Source organism: Topomyia yanbarensis, chromosome 3 (assembly GCF_030247195.1).
Source record: "Topomyia yanbarensis strain Yona2022 chromosome 3, ASM3024719v1, whole genome shotgun sequence".
Lineage (NCBI taxonomy): Eukaryota > Metazoa > Arthropoda > Insecta > Diptera > Culicidae > Topomyia > Topomyia yanbarensis.
The window spans coordinates 258,500,251-258,524,519 of record NC_080672.1 but is presented as its reverse complement, the minus strand read 5'-3'; the positions used below and the strand labels follow the sequence as shown (position 1 = coordinate 258,524,519).

The window sequence follows — 24,269 nt, the reverse complement described above, 5'->3', positions numbered from 1 at the left end:
AGCGACTGCTACGTCACTAGCGTCTGTCTGAAGAATGAATTCTTTGGAGAAGTCTGGTGGGACTAAAACTGGAAGAGTGACTAGAAGTTCCTTGATTTTAAGGAACGCGAGTTCTGCCTTGGAGTTCCAAACTAAGCTCTTGGTTTTCGTTTTGAGCAGATCGGTCAAGGGAGCAGTGACCTCACTGAACCGATCGATGAAGCGGCGGTAATAACCGCACATACCAAGGAAACGACGAAGTTTCGTAACGGTAACCGGTCTCTCGTAGTCGAGAATCGGTTGAATTTTGTCAGGATTGACCTTGAGTCCGTCCCGATTCAACAAATAACCAAGAAACTTTAGTTCAGGGACTCCAAAACGGGATTTTTCCAAATTGATGGTTAGGTTGGCTCTTGCTACACAATCGGCCACTGCTTTGAGCAACTGTATGTGATGCTCGAACGTTTCGCTTACGACGATGATGTCATCTAGGTAGACGAAAACGTAAGGTTCCCATTTACCACGTCCTAGAATCTTGTCCATCAGTCGCGCCAGAGTAGCGGGGCTGTTGACCAGACCAAATGGTAGCGAGTAAATTGGAACATACCCCTGCCGGGAACACTGAAAGCGGTATATTTGCGACTATCTTTGGTCAGGGGTACCTGGAGAAAGGCTTCCTTCAAGTCTATAGTAGACAGGTACTTCGCCTTGGGTAAGCCGCCCAATATTCGCCCAGGGTGGGGCAGAGGGTATGCATCTCGTACAGTACGCTCATTGAGAGGCCTAGCGTCTAGACAAAGGCGAATTGAGTCGTCTGGTTTCGTGACCGCCACAATATTAAGCGACCAATCCGAATCAGACTCCTCGATAATTCCCATAGACCGCCATCGGTCAACTTCTTCCCAGACCTTAGACAGTTTCTTTGGGCTCATATGATAAGGATATCGGCAAACGGGTGCCGCACCTTGGAATTCATCTTTGATGATAATCCTGTGCTCTGTGAATGAGGTTGGGCTTAGCTTTCCGGGCTCTACTGCCTGGAAACACTTCTTTACTTCTTCTACGCGCGCTAACTGTTCCGAAGTTAGTATCGACTCACGCGGTACTTCATCTACTTCATCGTCTTCTGATTCCTGACCTGAGTTCAACAGAGCACAGTTTTGTATCTCAGGAGAAATACCAAATGCGCGAAAAGTCCATACCTAGAATGGAGTTGACGGTCAAATGCTCTACTACAAGAGTGCATAAGACCTTTGTCAAATTTTGAAAAGTATACGGGAGATACGCTTGTCCAATGATTGGTAAGGATTGACCACTTGCAGAACGTAGTTCGAATGGTCGTTCCAAACTTTTTAAGGGACTTTTCGAAAACTTTCGGTATAGCTTTTTAGTCATAATCGTGGCGTTACTACTACTGTCGAGCATGGCTTTGAAGGATTTGCCGTACACTGCGACAATTGCAAATGGACGGTTATCGAACGGGTCGTTAAGGACGATGGTTTCGACAGACAACGAATTATCATAGTCCTCATCACGAGCCGGTCGAAAACTGTCGTAAATCTGGGGATTAATAATGAGTTGTTGTTTGGAGCGCTGTTATACTGCCAACTGCGACTTCAGTTGGTTCTGATCCCGTTCTTTAGGTAGTAAGGGCAACGAGAAACATCAAAACCTTTAAATCCGCACACTATGCAGAAGACCCGCCTTGGTTTTTCGGCATTCCTCATATTCGTGTCCTTTGTCTCCACAATTGTAGCAGACGCCGAGCACTGGAGGACGATGCTTTTCCACCAAATATTCTAGGCACATCATAGGTTTCTGCGGTGTTTCGATCGGTTTTTGATTGTTTCCTTCGAGATTCTTGCTATCCTAATTCCCTTGCTGTTTCTTTTTCTGGTTGTCAGGAGGCTTGTTTGAATCAAGACCTGCCGGTTTGGCATTCTTGCTCCAAAACGTTTTGGATTTTGCGTTGCCGTTATTCTGTCCACCTCCCTTTTTGATTATTTTGTTTTGTTATCAGAATAAGCAGCAGCTTCCCGAGAAGAACCGAAAACTTTCTGATAAATCGGCGTCTTGGAGGCGTCGATCGATTTACCAAGACTCATCAATTCTGAGAGTGTGTTCACTGGCCTGAGGATAAGCATTTGTTTATAGTCGGCTTTCAGGTTCCGCTTGAGCACGTCGAGTTTTTCGCTCGGTGCCATTGGAACCGTGATAGCACGAAATATTTTCTCCATTTCCAGGAAATATTCCTGAAAAGATTCGTTACGCATTTGCCGGCGCTGGAGAGCCTTCATCTTGAGCGTAGCATCAAGTTCAGGATGTACAAAATTTACCTTGAGCTCGCATACAAGATGGTTCCAGTTAAACAACCGGTTTTGCGCACGCATAGCCTGATACCAGGTCAAAGCATTGCCTGTGAACAAATGCATCGCAGAATTGAAAAGTTCGTCTTCGCACATTTGCTCACACGCAGCGTAACTCGCTACGGTGTCCAAGAATTCATTTAGTCCCGTTCCTTCATCAGTTCCAGCATACTTCCGAATTTTCCAATCAGCGACGCGCTGCGGGTTACGCGAGTAATTCCTTGGGGCTGCCATCGATCCGTTTCCCGCGTTGGTAAATATTGAAAAGTTCGGATAGGATGGTCCCGCCCGCTGTTCGGTCCATTCAGGAACGTGAGGCTGGTTCTGAGTTTGGTACGGGGCTGTGAATCCGATATTCTGTTTCGGTTTCTCGATTTGAAGTGATGGACATATATTTTGTTGACCCGAGAATCCTCGCTTCAACACAAATTGATCGGGACTGGGCGCCAGTGTTGGGCGAGGAATCTCTGGTTCATCAAATGAATCGGGTACGTCCATCAAACGCAAATCTTCCAGATCGGTCTGCAGATCCATCTCGGGAGCACTTTCCTTCTGATGTACTAGTGCCCGAAGTTCACTGACGGATTCACGAAGTGAGACAACTTCTTGAACCGTCTTTCCTAAAACTGACGAAATTGTTGTCAGTGAAGCAATCTCACCCATTAGCGTTTCAGTAGCTTTTAAAAAAGCATCAGACCCCTGAGACGCTAGGGCTCTATTATCGTCGGATTGCTGTCGCAATTGTCGAATCTCGTCCCTCATCTCGCACAAGACACGCAACAGGTCGTCTCCTACGAGCTGTTTAGAAAGAGATCCTTCGTTATCGGAAGGATTGGATCCCTGTGGAATCGCAGGTACGTCTGTACTCAACAAATCTCCCAAAATCTCTCCATCCTCCCCTTCTTGGTTGTCGGGAGGAAGTGCTGCCTGTTCGTCACTGAAATGACTGGCATAAACTGCTAGAACTTCCTCCAGCAACCCCGAAATTTCCTGGTTGACCTCCCCTGCCGCATAATAGACCTTTCTTGTCAGACCTAACCCCTATTTTTCTTAATTTTTATCAAAAGAGTTCACATTTTTAAGAACAAATCCGTTGAAAAGATATTTTTAAAACTTTTCCTGATTTTGCTATGATTTTTTTTTAAATTAAAGAATGCAAGAATGTTGAATATTTTTTTCACCAATGCAAGAATGGTGGGACACGAAATATTCGTTTCGGCAGCACTGTTTAACATATTTCAGATTAAGTTATCGGCAACACTGCAAATGAAGTGGTGAATTGCGCTATAACGTTCATTAATGAATTCAATGAAACTGAGTGTATTTCAACTGTCAAATTTAATACAGCAATGCATGAAAATGCTTAACCTCACTTTTTTGACAGTTTAGAGAGCTTGTTTACACGGACTTGGATTTTTCATTTGACCACAATGCGAGAAACTTGGTTCGAATCGCTTTTAAATGTTAATACCATGTAAACTGTATTTTTTCCTTCTATATCGTCGCGGTGCAGTATTCAATTATTGATTTTTTCTGGTTTTCAGTTTTATTTTGAATATTTTGCGGGCGATTAATCAGTTCCCATAATTCGGCGACGTGCAGAACGGGAACTATTTGTCTCCTCCACAAATGCTCACATGTCAAGTGGTGTAATTCCGGCAAATGCTTTGCCTAAAGCCACGATTTCTTACCTTTCCAGATCGGACGCAGCCTGTAACCATTTTTCAATCAAACCATTCAGAATATTATTCGGAATTCTGAATGGAGTCAGTACACCGAAAAAAAAATCCAAACGTTAATTCTATTTGCTTCAAACCACTTAAAATCTATATGAAGAAGAAATGCTAATGTTATCACTCGCACACATACCTTCTATGTGTCAACTGTATAAACTATGTATGCATACACCTAAGTTATATGTGCGTATTGTTATAGAATTGAGTTTTTTGTGTCTTATAGTTATGAAATGTGAATATAAGATTAATATTTCCTGTAAATACACACATTAGGTTTATGTGCCAGCAAATAGTGTCTATCTGCCTCCGCTAATTGCAAAAATCTATGTGTAAAATCAATAGGCATAACGTTTACATTTTTTTGAGTGCATGGATTCCAGTTCAAATGCAACAACCGATTATGAATCCGATTGAGTTGGAATTGGTTCTTGCATTTGAGCTGGAATCCATTCAGAATTCCGAACCGCTGTTCCTGAATAAACACTGTACACCAGCGGTTCTCAACCTTTTTCGTATCACGGACTCCTTAGAAATCACCCTGGGTTGCTGCGGACCCCTACGGATAAACATCGTATGCTATCAATATGTTATTTTCAGTTTGTTGGGAAACAAGACTTCAAATTTCAATATGCACTTGGAAAATATATTTTTCTATCCGGACGCCCAACATCGACATAACGGCCCCTAGGAGTCCGCGGACCTCAGGTTGAGAATCACTGCTGTACACTATATCGAACCTCGATATGTATACATTGTTGAACTAATTATATTTTATACCCACAAAATTTTCATTTCTATGTACAGTTCCTTTGGGTACGTTGTCTGGTAGATTAGTTTGTTAATTAGTTATTATTCCTTTACACACTTCTAGACAAACATGTCTAAATGGTCCTAAATGAAAATGAGCCTCTGTTTACATTCTCTATCGATTATCACGGCGTCATCATAAAACTTTTACATTGTTTCAGTATATATTAAAGATATTGAAAGACGTTGATTTCGACTAGCATGCGGAATTAAGTGATACATGAAATAGGTCTAGAACTGACGAGAAAGTAAACAGAGGCACTTGAACTTAGGACCTCTTGAATAAGTGTGCTAGATTCATAATTTTGATTTTTTGAACAATCAGATTCAAAATTAATGCACCAATTATAAAACATCAGGAAGATTTTAGGAGGTACAACAAAACCAATCTGAAGCAGAACCTTCGGTGACCAATAATCCCAAGCTAGTTCGTCACATCCTTGGTGAAACATTCGTCAGGGAGTTTTCCGAGCCAATCTAAAACAAATCCGCTTGGTGATTATAACTCTTATATTACTTAATACAGTGTAACAACAAAACTCATTAAAATTGAGAATACGCCTATTTATTTGATAACGTTCATTGCCATAATATTCAAAATATAGAATTCAGTCCTTTCGTTTGAAAGTTCTTTTCTGCTTTTTTCTTCGTTTCCAAATAGCGAATTTTTCAGTTTCTGACATTTCAGGTCTGTCGGGAGCGTTTGCAATAGCAGCAAGCGGAATAACAAATTTCGGTTTCCATTTCGATGCGCGGCCAGTACATTCTCAGATTCGGTTGAGCGTTCTCATTCTCAAGATAGAAAATCAAACACCTACTAGAAAACTTCTCACACATCATTTTTTTGTTGTTTCTTAATTTTTCCTTTATTAAGTATCGAATGTCTCGAAACCTTTTTTTTGCGGCATTTTTCGGGATGCTCTCTCCGATATAGAGCAACACACATTCCGTCGTCGCTTTCGGTAGCCACCGAGACTTGGTAGGTAATAATGTAAGTTAGATCGGTGTCACCGAGAAACGACAAAGCTTTGATTCACTATTTAAAGTTATCCACGGCAAACTCAAACAATTCTCTGCGCCTTTGCACTAAATCCGACAACGGCCAATTTACGCAGCAGAGTCTTACTTTATTTGTTTACACTTCGAGAGAATTTATCAGGACAAGACAAGGCGTAGTATACAGAAGGTGAAAACATTTCTCTACGCCTGAGTGCGGTTGTCATTTTTCGAACTATAAGGAAAATTAGTGAAAGGAAATACAGTCGTGATTCGTTGGTTGGGCTACAGCCTATGTCCAACTAACGAATTTAATTCGCTAGTTGGACGACTGAAAAATGTTAAAAACTCTTCAAAGAAAACACTAGTAGTGGAAAAGATTGTTAGATAGATTGTCAAAGTCAATTTGACATGAGATTTTGACGTTCAGATGCTTTTTGGTCCAACTAGAATCATATGACTGCATAATGATTTCTCGACAAACTTATGATTACGACGTAAAAGCCAACTGTCAAAATTTACTTTGAGCGGAAATTCTGGACAAACCATTACTCGCCAATCACAAAGGTTGGTAGTAAACAAAAGACAAAAGTTTTCTCTCATTAACTGCTATGAACAGTTGGTCCGGAATTTAATTTCAAAGAGAATTTTGACAGTTGGCTTTTACGCCGTAATCAGATTTGTCCAGATTTGTAGTACCCTGTCTCGTTATAGAACATTGCATGAAAATGTTTAATCTCGCCCTTTTAATATATCAGAGAATTCATCGCACTCACATTCATCGAATAAATCCATGTAAACAAATGTTTACTAAAGGCCCTAGTATAAAGGTACGCAAAGAGCGTGCAGAAAGTGAAGCTGAAAAAAGTCTACCTATCGAGCAAAATTAGAATCCAACTTTGCTGCAGAGGTATCAGAGATGGGTTCCAATTGTGCTCGATAGGTATGCTTTTTTGATTTCACTCTTTACGCAACTCGACATAGATCTTTCATTAGGGCTTAAATCGCAAATGTAAACAAACTGCGTTTTCGCTGTTATGACATTATGCGACAAAAATACTACAAGATTGAGGTGTAAATTAGTTAAAATGGTTTTTAGTTCGATTTATAATTAAAGAAAACAAAACGGCGAAACATGCATTTTCTTCGAGATTTCGACTTAGGCCCTTCTTCTCATATGGAATATAAAGGCTAAACTTACATTTTTTGACAGAACCGGGCGTACGGTTGTTATTCACAAAATTATTCTTTAAACGGCGGTTCTATTTTATAAATGATAAGCAATATCTACTATGATCATGTCTACTCGATAGTTGTTGCACATAAACATTCGAATATTTCGATATTTTCATGTAATTCGAAGAAAAGATGCACGCGCCCTTTCATTTACATTGGGTTTCTATGCGCCCATTTGCTGAGCCCTATTAAAAAGTATACTGTCAAGCTCGCCCATTTACCCAGCCCTATCCAGCAAGATGGAGTCAGTTTAGCCCATTTACCGCGCCCTTCTGAAAATTATGTACACAGTTTAGCACTTCCGCAAATGGTGGTTGCTGAAGGGCGAAATCACGACTGGGATGCAAATTGGGCGTAAGCATTTTTTTAGTTTCTACCCACTAAAAGCACATAGGAATTAAATTCTTTGTTATATTGCCATAAGGTTTAACCAAAGATGCTTCCACAAAACATGGTCATAAAGTAATTTATACCTACAATAAAAACTACATTTAGAAAAGCATTGCCGAATGTTGAAACTGATTTTTCTCCATTTGAGTACATTGCGACTTAGGCCCTAATGAAAGATCTGTGTCGAACTGTTCTCTATAGACTGTGATGTTTACCGCATGAGTTTATTTTATTGATGTTATACTCTGTTCTCAAAAGCAATCAAATACGACAAAATATTATGATCACACCTTTCTTTTTCTACTTCTTGTTTCAATTTGACAGGGTTTGGATGAATTATTTTAGCATCAGGGATGCCAGATCGATAAAAAGTAGTAGAAATCGAAAAAGTCTGCTGATTGTCAGAAAAGTCTGCAATATATTTGACACAGAAAAGTGATGCGATGATATTTAAAATAATTAAAAAATGCTAAAGACTAGTTGAACTGGTTTTCTTCCGTGAAATATCCGCAATCTGCAAGAATCTGCAACTTATATGAAAAATTTTAAGTTTTACTGATATATTAACAGAGCTGGCATCCTTGCCACATTTCCCCACTCTGAATGGTGAGAAAATATGGGGAATCGAAGCAAGATAGGTCATTAGCATATGGGGTTAAATAGGCAGTTCGAAGTATATTTGATTTTTTCAATAGTTAGAGGCCCCAAATCATCGCCCCAATATGCAATATCGAATCACGGATAAAAAACCAAGCTTTTGGCAATATAATTTTTTTTTGCAAGAAAGGTCTATTTCGGATAACCTGGAGCCTAGACCCCAAATGAAGCAACCGTGTTCGGTAAATCTCCTTGTTTGGGCACCGGTACTGGAGATCTTCCTTGATTGTTAGTAATTTGCCAAGGCAGATCTCCTTTTCTTCACCCACGTAACCCCGGAAATTGCGAACTAATTCCCTCCGAGACGACCGCTCATGCGACAAAATTCCCCGAAGACGCCGCTGCCGCTGTACACCCGAAAGATCCGAATCAGGAGAGATAAAAATGCTTCGAGATAGCAACTCAAAATCCAGCTCATCGAAATGTAAATGATCGACGCGCATGAACACACACGCTTGGTTGAATTTCTCCAACGCCATCATAACTTGGGCTATATTGGAAGAAATCACCAAGACACAAAGCATGTAATTACTGACACAGTATTAATTTCAATTTTTCGCCCACTAACGATTCCCTTAAAATTTCAGGAAATCAAGCTGCTCCAAAAATGTCTCAAATCGGATTGAGAATTCAAGACAATTGGCCACCGCAACCGAATAAATGACAACAACCCTCAAACTACTCGTCCGGCAGACCAAACACAAGCAACGCAATCCACAAATTCGGACAAAAAAAGGAAAATGCAAAAATCAAAAAAATAATACCAAAAATGTAAATAAATAAATAATACGACCGCGGTACAATATTGCGGAAGAAACCTCACCACTGTTCTACGAAAATTCTAGATTTAGTAGAAGCACCCCACACTCCGGAAGAAAAAAATATTTTCCAAAATAGGAAAATATTTTTTTCAGTGTGTTTTGCGCTGTGCACCAAATGTAAGTAGGGGTTTGCCCGCTACTCGGGTTCTTATTTGCCCGGCGTACCCTTCGTTTCAGGGCGGCCTAGGTGCTCCTACCGGAATTTCGGATTTTCGTATAATAACAAACAAAAAAAGCAAAAAACTAATAAACTAAATTTACCGACTTTTATTCTCCTCTCCTCTGTGCTGCACTCTGCCGGTGAAACTAATCAGCTTTCGGCGATGGCGGAAGGCGAAGGTTTATCCGACCGGCCGGGACTCCGACGGCCGTGTTCTCCCGCAGGTACCGTTGGCTGCTATCGCAGCGGTCCTTTACAATTAGCCAGGGAGGTGAGCAAGGCTCTTTTGTTGGAATCTCCCTAGCGACGGGGCGATTAATCGCCGGGTCCACTTACTCCCCGTGAATGGCCCAGGTAGATACAGCAGTAAACTACCTCAGGTGGATCCGTTGTCCTACCTGCTTCGCCCTCCTTTGCGATTAACTGTGGAGGAGAGCTATGCTCGTTCGGCTGATCCTCCACAGTGAGGGCGGCGTGGTGTCACTGGGTCCTTTGTAATTAGCCGGGGGAAGCGAGTGGCTCCTTTGCGATTAGCTTCCCGTTCCCGGCGACCCAATACCGCACTATACACTGTGCCCGAACCACGGGCCGACACTTTCCGACGGTCTTAGTTTGCCGTCGCACGCGCGCACTGAAACTTTTCTCTAGTGGCGGAAACTGTCCCACAAAAACTTATTACGGACGTCTGTTATTCGCCGTGGTTCGTCACTTTCTAACTATATTACGATGGCCGCCTTCCTCACGACACGAAAAAACAAACACCAACACCAAAAGAACCGTACCGCCGCATATCTGTCATCGCTATGTGTAGCATATCCAGCACACTTATTGCAGCAAGAGGAGAGCGGTGGCCTATCTAAGCCCTATGTTTCTTGTATACAAACATAAAACAAAAATTACTACACCTATTTGATTACACAAAACCGTTCACAAACGCGAAACTATATAAAAATTTACAAACTAAATGTGAACGGTATCGAACAGCGGTGAGCATAACTTTAACGTAAACAATACACTCTACGGAGTGTATACGCAAAAAAAGGTATATTTCCACCCAGTGCTAAATTGTTACCCTGACGGGTTACACCTTCAACTGTAACATCGCAGGAACTCAGCTACAACGCGTTAACCACGTGAAGGATCTAGGAGTCATTCTTGATGAAAAGCTAACGTATACTCATCACGTCTCAGCGACCATCGACTAAGCCAATCGATTGCTGGGACTTATTTTCAAAATTATCAACAAATTTCGAGATCCTCTGTGTTTCAAGGCTCTTTACTGCTCACTGGTGCGCCCGCAGTTGGAATTTGCAAATGTCGTTTGGTGCCCTTATCAAGCCACATGGAGCCTTAGGATCGAAGCAGTCCTGCGTAAATTCTTACGATATGCGTTACTGCCGTGGAACGATCCGTTAAACTTGCCACCGTACGAGGACCGTTGTCGTCTTTTAGAACTTAATTTTAGCAATGAGTCGTCGCTTCAACGAGTTTGCTAAAAATTTCGACTTCGTCATGAATTCTTCGCAGTTTCGTCGTCGTGTATTGTCACTACTTTAATTATGTTTAGTTTACCTTAATTTAGTTTGGTTCATTTAGAAAAAATGTCAGTTGGACTTTTTAATACAAATACAAATACAAATTTGGATAGCACTTTACAAACAATCAAAAAAAGTTTTCGCGATCAATAGTCAATACAACGTCTGCAGCTGATACAAGCAAACGACTGTAAAAGAGGCTGAGGAGACTTAATCCTCTTTTCTATTGTTCGATCCAAATGCGTGAAATGTTTAAAAAACTAAATATTTCTCTAGTTCTATAGATATTAAGGATGACTTATAATCATAAAAAATTACATGGAAATACATATTACACTGGACAAGAACTATGAGCATTTCTGGAAAACAACAAACAAATGAATAATGCTTAAATTAGTGGAGAATCAATGAACGATACTCCCTTTTATGCAGCACCGTTACACTATCAGCATCTCCGTACCGAACGAACAGCTGAGTCGCATAAAAAACCAGAGTGTATATCATTTCCTTCGTTTTTTAATTGCAAAGCAGCTATGTAAGTAAATATACGAAATTTATTGAATCAATGATACATAAATTTGTTCAATTAAAAAAAACGTTGTTTTGGTTTTTTTTTCACAAAGATTACCATAACTTTGCAAACTTGCAACGATTTTGAAAAAAAAATCAAATGATTCTAAAAGTTGAAAGAATGGTCTAGAAACGGTATAAAATAAAATTTCGAGATTTTTAAAACAGTGCATTTATTTGGTAGAGTGAAAAACGAAAAATCTGGTTTTGGTAAATACAACGAAATGTGGTGGAAATTGAAATGAAAAAAAAAATATTTCTGACCAGTAATACATTGGTAACACGCAACGCTACCATTACAGCAGTTACTGTGTGCAAATTATACTTGCAAGCCATTATTTTTAAAAACTATGAAAAATAAAAAATTAAAAAATCCAAATCAGCGTCAATGAAAACAATTTTTTTTTTCTACTTCAAAACTAAATTAAATTAATTGAATAAATGATTAAAAACGATTACATAACACTAATTGTTACTTACGTAGTAAAACAACCAGTATTTAAAAATACTAACGGCAACCGTACACTGGGGTACAAATGTACCCCACGCCAACTTTAACTCCGGCTTCCACGAAGGCCAAAAGCTTATTGGGTTTACCACCTTTTCCTACTCTTACTTTGAACTCTAAATTGAATTGTGGTTATTTGGCCGAATTTCCGTCTTCACAAAGCTCCAAAGATGTCATGGGGTACATTTGTACCCCAGTGCAACGTTCTAGAGTTAACATTCATATTGTACATTACTGTGGCATTATTGGAATACACACATTCAACAAGAGTTCCAAAACACAAGCGTAGTCGGAAGAAACTCGCGGTGTGTACTGACTAACAGTTTTTGATTCTTTCCCAATCCTTTCTGGTACATTTATCCAAACCACTAATTTTGATTCTCCTAGATTCAATGGCGGATCTAGGGGGAGGGTCTTGGGGGTCCGGACCCCCTCCGAAAGTTTTCATTTTGTTTAGAAATTTTGAATTAGTTTCAATCTGATATTAGATTCAAACTTAAAATCATTTCAAACCAAATTAAACCACCACTGATTTTCATTAAATGAGGTTTTGACGCATAACCTATTGTACAATGTTCATTCCAAAATAAAAATTTCGAATAACTCCCGATTTTTTTTCTGGATCCGCTCCTGCCTAAATTTCCTTGGTAAACCGCAAACACGAATCTATTTTCGCTTCGCTTTCTATTTTTCAGCGAATACATGCAGATGCATCAGATCACATTTCGCCTATCCACGATTAAAAAACGCTATCGAAGCCCTGATTACACTAGTTTACAGCATTTCTGAACTAAATAAGCTAGTGGTCATTTTCAATGTAAAATCGTGTGCTGAATCCGAAAATGAGGTCCAAGAAATTTACAGTAGAACAGTTTTCGAGTTACAGTGAAAAAATTAGTTTTACCTTTAAAATTAAAAGTACGTTCAGTAAAATTTAAACATCTACGGTTGTAGTGCATCGATATGAGGTATTATAATGTTGAATTAAAGGTAACTTAATGCACTTTTGATCGTTAGAGCATTTTGTTTTAGTGCGACTACTGGTTCTGACGTCATTTACGAATCTATTGAACCTTTTCTTAATTTTTCGTCGTTCTGCTGAGCTGAGCTGACCACCACATATTTTCGGCAAGATAAAGCAATCCCAAAAATTATATTTTTATGGGTAATTGAAGCCTGCCTGGTTATTAACCAATGAAAATAAGCACTTGTTAGTTTAAATCCGATGAAAATTGCGAAAGTTATTCATTTTTTTGTAAAATGGCAATTTTTGTGTTTCTCTGGGTCAACTTATTGAACCGTCTCCGATTTTTCTAGGGCTTGTTTAATAATATATGAGGAACTCTGTCAGAATTCTGTTAAAAGAAGACAGTTTTGAAAGAATTTAATGTGGGGTAATATTCGAACTCCAAATCCAAATGATTCAGGACTTCTGATAACAATAATTTCAGCCTCAGTGGAGTAATGTCATCAAAAATTCGGAATTAAAAAATACGCATAATATTTACATGTACAGAATCGTATATATACAAAACACATTGTAAACTGCACGATCCACAATACCTTGATACACACATCGGAAGCTTATGACTGTGCAAAATGCTAAATTCGGGCACTAGCTTCACGAATGATGACTTATCCACCTATTTCGTCGCGTTTTGTTCTACTAACAATTTATTTTACGTTATTAAAACGTCTAGAAGTTTATAATTTGAAATTGTATTGGATTCATATTGGCTTCTATGATGTACCGATTTTACTGTACTGGGTCACAAAACTTCAACATACTACAATATATTGCGTAAAACATCTAAGTGCAATTACAAAATATTCTACGTTCTTCTAATCATTGTTAAGTTCAGATTTTGAGATTTTAATCCTAAAATAAATCTTGTTCGATGTCCTACATAGTTCTAAAACACGAACTGCCAGATGTTCTAGGAAGGAACACAAATTAAAAGTTTTACAAATTATTAATGTTATAATACTTGACGTATGTAGTATCACATATTTCTACGGATTCGTATAGTTTGTATTAACATTGTACAAAATCCAATTGAGCATCTAGCGTTTCAAAATACGAATTTTACAACGTGTGTGGGTTTAGTTTAAAACGAATTTTGTATCATAAGAGTGTTATTTTATGTAATACACTTACACGCAGTATGGCATACCAATCATTCGATGATTTATAATTTCATTGAGCCTGAAATTATTGTTATCAGAAGTCTTTAATCATCTGGATAAACGAGTTCGAATATTACCCCACATTAAATTCTTTCAAAATATTCCATTTACTTGTTTAACAGAATTCGGACAGGGAGTCCCTCATATATTATTAAACAAGCCCTAGAAAAAATTGGAATCGAGACGGTTCAATAAGTTGACCCAGAGAAACACAAAAATTGGCATTTTACAAAAAATTTAATACCTTTCGCAATTTTCATCGGATTCAAACTAACAAGTGCTTATATTTATTGGATTTTAGCAGGTTTTAATTTCCCATAAAAATATAATTTTTAGGATTGCTTCATCTTGCCGAAAATATTGATCACACACTAATTTTTCTTTAAAAACGACGAAAAATTAAGAAAAAGTTCAATAGATTCGTAAATGACGTCAGAACCAGTAGTCGCACTAAAACAAAATGCTCCAACAATCAAAAGCGCATCCAATTACCTTTAATTCAACATAATAATATTTCATATCGATGCACTACAACCGAAGATATTTGGATTTTACTGAACCAACTTTTAATCTTAAAGGTGAAATTCATTTTTTCACTGTAACTCGAAAACTGTTCTACTGCAAATTTTTTGGATCTCATTTTTGGATTCAGCACGCAATTTTACATTAGAAATGGTGTTCGAATATTGAAGCTCAGATTTTTATTTTTATTTTGTAATTTATTTATTTATTAACAGATTAAGGCCGAAGTGGCCTGTGCCGTATACAAAAGATTCCTCCATTCCACTCGGTCCATGGGCGCGTCGCCAGCCACACAGTCTGCGAAGGGTCCGCAAATCGTCTTCCACGCCACCTGGTCAAAATTTATTTTATTTTGTAAACTTATGTTATAAACCGGCGGGTCCAAAGTGCAGGTACGTTTCGTGGAAATCATTGACGATAATCTTTGTCCCACGATGCTTTGATGGAACTATAATCGGATGACGCTGTCCGAACGCTAGACTCCCGCACACACTTAGTATTCCAGATTCGTACATGTGATTTAGGAACGCGCAGATCTCCTACATATTAGTTCATTTCTTGAGGAATGTCATACCTTTGTACCTTCTTGATATCCACAGTGTAGCCGTTGCACCATGCCCTCTTCGCAGTTTGCTGAACGCGCTGTACCTTTCCAGAACTGGGAAGTTGGTTGAGTAATCAACCGACTGACTTGAAAGAGCAATTGTCTTAACAGTTAGTATCTCAATTGCCTCTGAAAACACAAACTCTGGATAGATCGTGGTACGCGAAAACGACGGACCATACAACAGGGGCGGCGAAACACTTTACGCCCGAGTGGGTAGAAAGCATAGGGTGAGGGGTCTATTAGTAAGGATTTTTTCCCTTTTCGCAATACACACGCTTACATTAAATTCACATTAAATCAGGTTCGTTTATGCAAATGGAATTGTAGTACATCGATGTTTTCAAATGTGTGTTTTGCGAGATACATGCATTGCGCATCTAATTTTTTTGAAATGGTTCAAAATTTCGAGTGGGTAATTACCCACTCGGTTATTTTCGAGTGGGTAGTACTACCCACACTACCCTCTAAGAACGGTTGGTTTCAAAATCGTCCAATGACGGACGTTCGTTGGACCAATTTGGACAACGTCCAAATAACCGTTCAACGAACGTCCATTGTTGGACCCGTGTTGAACGATTTTGAAACAAATTTTTGGACGTCTCAGTGGGTACCCACGCTTTCCGCCGGCCCTGCCGTGCAACCAGACGTTATTGTGCATCAGCTCTTTTGGGAAGACACCTCTCGACACTACATTCGCAGGATTCAAAACTGACCTATGTAATTGACTGAATGTACACTGAAACGAAGATCATGGTAATTATTACTATATTGGGGGTTTAAATTAAAAAGGGTGCACCAGTGAATTTTGGTAGATAATGTACCATGCTTAACGTGAATATGATTCCTGTCATTTGTACCATAACCATTCCGATATAAGGATATGGTATTTATTACTATTTCATGGTAATACAATAGTAATTTTTACTATATACCTCTAATTACACTATATGGTTAAAATTACCATGTGTATGGTTGTTTTAAAAAGTTCTAGCTGGTTATAGTTACTACTGAAGTTTACCATGTTATAGTAATAATAGTATATGGAATTTCTTTTAGTTACATCAGAAAAGTTTTTTTTCTTTTAATTCTATCAAGGCATGATTTATTAATTCTTTTAATTTTACATATCTCAATTGTTAAATTTAATGTTATTATTAGTACTTCTTACCTACAACGTTCACATCAGTTTCAAAGCCTTACATTTCTTTTAAAATACAAACAAATAAGCAGGTTATCCTCCATACATAAATTCTGTCTGGAGACTGTTACAGTTTCTGACAATATGAAATCGCTTCATAAAGCTCTGGATTTTTATTGATATCTAGAGGATGGGAAATATATTAAATTTTTTTTTGGCATTTGGGCTAGGTTCAGAGTTTACTAATGTTTTACTTACCAATGACTGGATACGCATCCGTATCGCAGTCGACAATCAATTATCTTCACTTTATTCGACTTTATCTTCAAAAAACTTCAAGCGAAAAGAAGGGGGAAAATTGTATGAATGCAGAGAAAATAGTTTTTTCACAATATGGTGGATGCAAATTTTGCAAATACATTATCACCACTTTAACATTACCACGCTTGTAGTAATTTCAAAAGTGAACAGTGTTCAGTCAAAAAACACTGGTAATTCCTTTTATTATTACCATGTTCATAGTAAAACTGATTGGAGTCGAAAGAGTTGGGACAATTCGACCACAAAGGCACATTGAAATTAAAAATATTGGTATTTATTCCAACCATGGGATCAAGGTAAAATCAAATATACAAAACAGTAAAAAGTACCATACGGGTTTCTTCGAATCATGTAGTTTTTTCACCCATTATCTAGTAGTTTCGTAATAATTTATGGTACATTTTACTATTTATTGAAAACGTGGTTTTTACCATGACTATGTAGTTAGCACTACCACGTCTTTCTTCTCAGTGTAGTTTTTAGTAGATCGGTAAAATCCTTCGCCAAATGATCCTCTGGAATGTCTTATTGTCGTCAAGAATTCTGTAGAAATTTGAGCTGCTACTCAACTCGGGTTTAGGTGTTACCTTAAAGTGGTTGAGCCGTATGTCCAGAAAGGAATCGTATTGTTTCAGCTCCGACTTGCATGTCAAACGTCTTTCAAACTGCCCAAATCTTCCGAGTGCCAGTTGGCTTCTTCTAACTCCCAATAACGTTGAATTAACTGTTCGAGTTGATGGTGATTAGGATAGGAATGCGCTATAACCTAGGTTAAGATACTATTCGCCTCATGATTGTCAGTTCAATGTAGTGTTTGTGGATTTCAATTTCAACGATATACCTTCAGAAACTAACTATGTATTAAGGTGTTTTTGATTTGTCAGGAATTGAACTTTTTACTACTTCTTTCTTATTTTTGTTTATTTTATTGTGTTAGATTCTTTGTTATAATTTTATTCTTATTTTTTTTACTCTCATTTTGTATTGTGTTATATGGTATTATATTCTATAATTTTGTATTATTTATCGAACTGAAAAATATGCCAATTTAAGAAGATCGTGATTGTGTTTTCACTCAAATTGGCTTTTCTTCATCTTAATACTTAATGACCAAAAAATGATAAAATAAAATAAAATTACGCTTGTTGGTTGGTCAATTACGGAGTAACTACTACGAATTGTACTGTCATAATGCTCATGCTCATGTATTTCTTTTTATTACAGTTTGGAGTCGGTGGTCATTATCATGGGTGAAAATAACCTTGTATGTGTAACAGATACGGGAAAAGTCCGCTTCATCAAGAAACTTGATTATTCGCCTATTTGTTTTCACTCGTTTGTTATCGGATGGTACTGGGGTAAGTTCACAATTAGTAAACAGCAGAAAATCTGTTACTATCAGTAAATATTTTCTCAACTAAGCGTAGCTCCAAGAATTGAAATTGTCTAACTTAATGACACTTATAAGTTTCTGCAACAAATTAATACACAGGCACTGTTTTTCACTAACCTTCTTTACAAAATCAATCAATACAGAGCCTGACGCCCGCCTCATGATAGCAGTTGTTTCCGAAAGTGGATCGCTATTATTATATGAAGAAAACCAAATAGTATGGTCGGCCGAGTTACCGGATATCCCAGTAGCGTTAAGCCGAGCTAACGTTTCAAGTTTACCAGGAGCACTGGTAGCTCTTGGCAGTACCGGTCAACTTAACGTGGGATACCTCGGATCGGAACCTCATCTATTCAAAGTACCTCCTCTGAATTTGGCCCCATTCGATGTGACTAAATGTCAGAAAGAAATGATGGAACTAGAAAAGGAAATACGATCCGGTGTAGACTTTAGTGATATCACTGTAATTAATGCGGCTACCGAGCGTGAACTTACCATGCATGCCATTATCGACTCAAAGCTAGAAAAATGTACCCAACAAACTCACATTCCGCATAGTGAGAATCCTATCTATATGTGCCAGCTCATAGTCACCGCAAAGCCACACATCAACGTTGAGCTAATGCAAATATGCATCACTACCGATTCGGCACTGAAGTGCAGCAAGAAAACGTTCATGTTCCGAGATGTCCAAACGGAGACCATTCAAACACTGGATACGTTGATCTATCCATACGAGCCAGCTGTTCCAGTTTGCACAAGCGCCCAAGTTTCATGTTCCTATACCAATAAACAGGGTATTACTAGGATTCTGCAAAAATCGATAAGGTTACCTTTGGAAATGTTTGTCAGAACTACACCAGCTTCGAAGGAAGCACTCCACAAAATTACACTGGCGCTGCATGGCAGAAATGAAAATCTTGGCAACCTGTTCCCTGAGTTTATCAGCGAAGGAAGTCCACACGTACTTGGATTGTTGTCTCTCGTGACCGGAAGCAAAGTTACGATTGTTGCTGCAAAAAACACGAACCGTTTCAGGTGAGTAAAAAATTGTGTGGTTTAAGATGAGTACTCAGTCATAACGGATCTGATGTATGGTGCTATGATGTATCAAGACGTCGTATCTAGTTCGCTCGGTTTATGGTCGTTCGTCGCCAGCTTCTAAGGGGACGAAGACTATTCAGGTTTTCTTCAACTTGGTTGATACACCTTGCTCGCTGCTCACCTGTTTTTCTGGTATCTGTAGGATTAGTTTCATGAACCATTTTTACGAATTTGTTGTCCGACAATCAGAAAACATGGCCATATCACCATAGCTGCCAAATTTTACGCTGTTCGAAGGATGGGTGGATTATCCAAGCAGTTGTTGAAACTCTGTTCTAAAACACTGAAGGCACTTGAGTACTCGGCCAGCATAGCGCAGGTTTCGTGACCATCCAACATACCACTCTGAATTTCTCTTCCTGTATCCGCGGTAAACTGTCATTAATGAGCCCATCTCCATGGGAGGCATAATGTTTCTTTCCACCGCCTTCAGTGCAATTATGTCCAGTCTTATCCACTTTGCTTTAGCGATCATTAAGATTTATGTCTCAAAGTTTCGTGTCGCATCAACATAAACAATAATCTTAAAGATGAACAGACTTCCAGAAAATCTAAAGTCGCAGTGGCAGAGTTTCCCCAAACCGAAAAAAATCTAGAACCACTGATACTCGAACATAGCCCGCAATAGCAATGCAAAGCTTTGGTACTTCATTCCGTCGCGGAATGTGAAGGAGTCAGTGGTCACCATTTTGTCCACGTCCATCTCGAGCACCATGCGTGTGTTGATTTACCACTGCCACCTTGAGAGAAACAGTGCAGAAATTGTGCGCTCCTCCGCATCGCTCGATAATGATCGGTGACACGTGAAAAGGGGCCCCGCTAGTGAATTCTGTAAAGTGCCATGAAGCAGATGGTAAAGCCCGATGTGCACATAACGACGTCGGTCACGTGAATGTTTTTCGACCGAGAGAACTGAAGGGTGGATCAATGCGAACAGTGGTGCGGATTCGTCTCTTTCCCCAAACGCCGTGAAAGGTGGAGGGGGGCGTAATGGTTTGAGTCACCGTGCGATTGGTCGTGGAGCGGGCGAAGTGTTCGCAGGACCTCTTGTCACCACTCAACTACATGGACTCTCCAACTGACAGCCGGCAGTGTGACAGATGCCTTCGCAGGTAGTGGTGATCGGAGATGACACCGAAGCTGTCGTCGATAGTCAGTGTGTGATAAAGCAAGCGCAAGCATGCAACGAAAGTTGCTGGAAGCATTTTTATTTATTAGTCATAAAGTATTTTATATATTCATTATCATTTGCATCTCGTCATAATTATACCGCCCTATATCTCAAAAGTGGCGATGTGTCGGTTGTAAAATTCGTGCCGGAAACCATCCAGGTAGTAAGCAGTTTAACGGATCAGTCAAGAGCGGAAAAATTTACACACGGCAACCAACGGAGAAGCTCCTGCACCAGGTGCTGGGAACCAGTAGCCGCAGTAGACCAGTCTCTCAGAGGCGGTTGTAAGCATTCTCACAAACCAGCAGGCACTTATGACAAAAATGTCACAGCAATTAACCACCACGCAGGAAGCCATCAAGAACTTGTCTCGTGATATACACACCAAATGATGATATGAATTTTATCGTTGACGTAATTGCAAACATGACACAATTCAACAAACCGTAATTTACAAAATGACGGAATATTACCGCGTTCCGTTCAATTTTACATGAAACATGTACTTAACACGCTCAATGACATAAAATCACACTTACTGCCATTCAGAATAAATGCTATATTTGGAGTAAAATTACGTGATTTACGAAATTCAACGTCATATAAAATTAAAATCAAACGTAAAAATCAGTCATTTTTTATGCTCGTATATGTCAGGGTCAGGAGATGTAAATTTACAGGATTTTTTCTAGGTGTGTAGCTATATTGGATTCCCTTTCAAGCAACATGGCGGAATTCGCGCATGACAAAGACAATGGGCACACATTCGACGCATGGTTTTCCCGCTATACTGATGTTTTTAACAAAGACACTGGAAAACTGGATGACGCTACAAAGGCACGACTTTTGCTTCGAAAAATGAGCCTACAAGACCACGAGCGTTACAACAGCTTCATTTGACCAAAGCTAGCTCGTGAGTACACCTTCGTTGAAACCGTCGAGAAGTTGAAAGCGCTGTTTGGAGCCACAGTGTCCACTTTTCGCCGGCGTTACAATTGCCCCAAACAACCAAAGAGGATGATGAAGATTATCTTGCCTACTCGAGCAAGGTAAACAAATCCTGTGTTGACTTCAAACTCTCGGAGCTGACAGAGGAGCAGCTTAAATGCCTCATCTACGTCTGCGGTCTCAAATCAAACAAGAAGGTAGAGATCCGGATACGGCTCATCAATAAACTCAACGAAAAAGCAGATATTACCCTTCAGCAAGTGCCGATGAAGAAAAAAAGCAGTATGAGCAGTCAGCAAAAACAGTAACAGTGCAGAAAGTCAGCCAAGGCCGGAAATTCGTTAGTGTGCAGTTGAACAACGTGCCTCTTCGACTGCAATTGGATGCTGGGTTCGATATATCCATCATCTCGCATAGGTCGTGGATTTGGATCGGTCGTCCACCGGTTAAGCCTGCATTTTGCCGGGCCAAAACAGCATCTGGGGAGCCGCTGAAACTCGTCTCGGAACTGTAATGCAATATTACTCTCAATGACGGTGAGTTTTTTGTCGCCGCTGCTAATGTTAAACTCAACATTTTAGGCATTGAGATGATGGACCTGTTCAATTTGTGGAATCAGCCAATTCTGCAATCACATCGACCCTCCGAAGAAGCAAGGTATAGTAGAACTACAGGATCGGTTTCCCAATATTTTTACTCACCAACTGGGTCTGTGCAACAAGACTCCAGTGCAATTCGTGCTCAAAGGTGTGGAAACCGCCATTTGCTAACCGGAGAATCGCCCAGCACAATATGTGCACCTCTTAACTTGTAATGTTAACACACGAATGAGTCGCTAAGAGTGAGACAAGCGGGCCCTGTCAATCACGCACAATCCCCCGTTCACGTTGGTAGCTCTGCGTGAGGTGGTGCTCATTCCATCAATCGCGACCTAGTCTAGGTTGACAGCGTATTATGTATTATACACATTAACTATAGGTACCCCACAAAAGGTAACCCCAAACTTGTCTTTCGTCCAAAGACGACCGGTTGCTTACAGTATGAAAAGCGTCATAGAAGACGAACTAAACCGGTTGGAAAGCTTTGGAATCATACAGAAGGTCGACTTTTCGGACTGGGCGGCACCCATTGTCATCGTGCGAAAACCGAATGGATCCGTTCGCATCTGTGCGGATTTTTCGCCCGGTCTAAATGTAGTACTTGAGCCGAAAAATAACCCTTTGCCTCTGCCGGAAGACATTTTTACCAAGATCGGATTTTCAGTCACATCGACTTATCCGATGCTTACCTCCAGATACAAGTGGACGAAGCCAGTCAACCGCTTCTTATCATCAACACACACCGAGGCCTATTTCATTTTACCCGACTGTCATCCGACAGCGCTGGGGGCCTTCCAACAGTGGGACGCAATGCTTACTGGACTTGGTTGCACTAGGCACTACTGGTTATTTGGATGACATATTGGTGGGAGGTCGTACGGAAGAGGAACATCAACACAACCTGCAGCTTGTTCTTGAACGCTTGCAAGATTACGGCGTCACTGTGCGCATCGAAAAATATTGCTTCAATTTGTGCCAGGTGAAGCACCTGAGCAAAATTCTCGATGCTGACGGTATACGACCGGACCCAGAGAAAATAGCGCCGATTATCAACATGCTGTCTCCGCACGACATCTCAACATTGCGTGCATACCTAGGTGTTTTGAACTAGTACAACAAGTACGTTAAGGGAATGCGCACGCTCCGGCAGATCATGCATCAATTACTCAAAGCTGGTACAAAGGTCGTGTGGTTACCAAAAATCATTCGATCGATCGTCGTGTCGGCAGATGCGTCAAACGTCAGGCTGGGCGTCCGTATCGTACGTAAGTTTCCCGATGGATCAGTAAAAACCATTTGTCACGTGTCCCGCAGCCTGACAGCTGCTGAAAGCAACTACAGTCAAATCAAGAAGAAAAGATTGGTGCTGATATTTGCAGTGACGCGATTCCATAGGATGATCCTTGGTCGTTGGTTCACTATGGAGACCGATTATACACAACTTTCAGCAATCTTCAGATCGAAAAAGGGCATCTCCGTCTACAAGCTAACCGTCTACAGCGATGGGCCCTAACGCTACTGGTTTACGATTTTATAATCTGTTATGCGCATACGGATAGTTTTGGCCATACTGACGTGCTATCGCGGCTTATGAATCGTCAGGTGCGACCAGACAAGGAATTTTATTAACGAGTCACCTCAGGCTTTTCCGCTTTCGTTTAAGGAGATCAAGAGCAGAACGAAATCAGATGATATACTATAGCCAGTCATTCGGGTTGTCAATGAAAGATGGCCCTCAAGGAAGACGAATATTACTGATCGTGAAGTACAGCAGATCTATCTGCGAGGTGGTGGACTGTCTGTTGTGGCTGGATGTTTCATGTATGGTTAGATATTGGTAGAACCACCCTGTTCCAGCAGACGCGTACTCCAGCAATTACATACGGGTTACCCGGGAGTTGAGCATATGCGGTCTATTGCCCGTCAGTACGTGTATTGGCCGAACAAAGATGATGAGGTTGCAAAACTCCGTCCGATTCTTTAACGTATGTGCAACCGTAGCCAGGTGCGATCGGAAGACGAATTGGTCCGGAAAAAACATGGCAGCGGCTGCATCTCGACTACGCAGGGCCAATTGATGGGCAGTAATAGCACAGAACAGACATATAAGCTAGAACAACCTTCCCCGAAAAACCTGTGTAAACATTTAAATGAAAATACGTTGAAAATCACCATCGCATCAGAGGTGGGAAAATACCGGTTGAGCACCGGTACGGTAAACCAAATTTTCACAAGTGTTTATGTTTCCTTTACATTGTGTGCAGTCTTATCGCTGGTTGTGTTTATACGAGACACGAAAACCAAACCGAGTTTCCTTTACACAGCACCGCGGTTTGGTTTTGATTTTCGTTTACCGGTGCACGAGTATGAGAAGGAAACACGAGAATAACGAAACCAACCACTTCGGTTGTGTTGCGGTTGTGCATTCGGGTTGATGTTTATCGGCTGTGCTAGTGCTGCTAGTATTTTTATTAAGAATTCTAAACAAATTTCTTTATAATATAAGGTATCTTTTCGG

General features: G+C 40.0%; 1 protein-coding gene across 1 annotated transcript in view; it reads left to right on the top strand.

Annotated features, from left to right (window-relative positions):
* Positions 1-24,269, top strand: part of LOC131686888 (protein PTHB1) — a 51,470-nt gene that overhangs the window by 10,094 nt on the left and 17,107 nt on the right. Inside the window, exons 4-5 of the mRNA XM_058970892.1 lie at positions 17,761-17,894; positions 18,073-18,967. Of these exons, the coding sequence (XP_058826875.1) occupies positions 17,761-17,894; positions 18,073-18,967 (1,029 nt within the window). The remainder of the gene's footprint in view (positions 1-17,760; positions 17,895-18,072; positions 18,968-24,269) is intronic.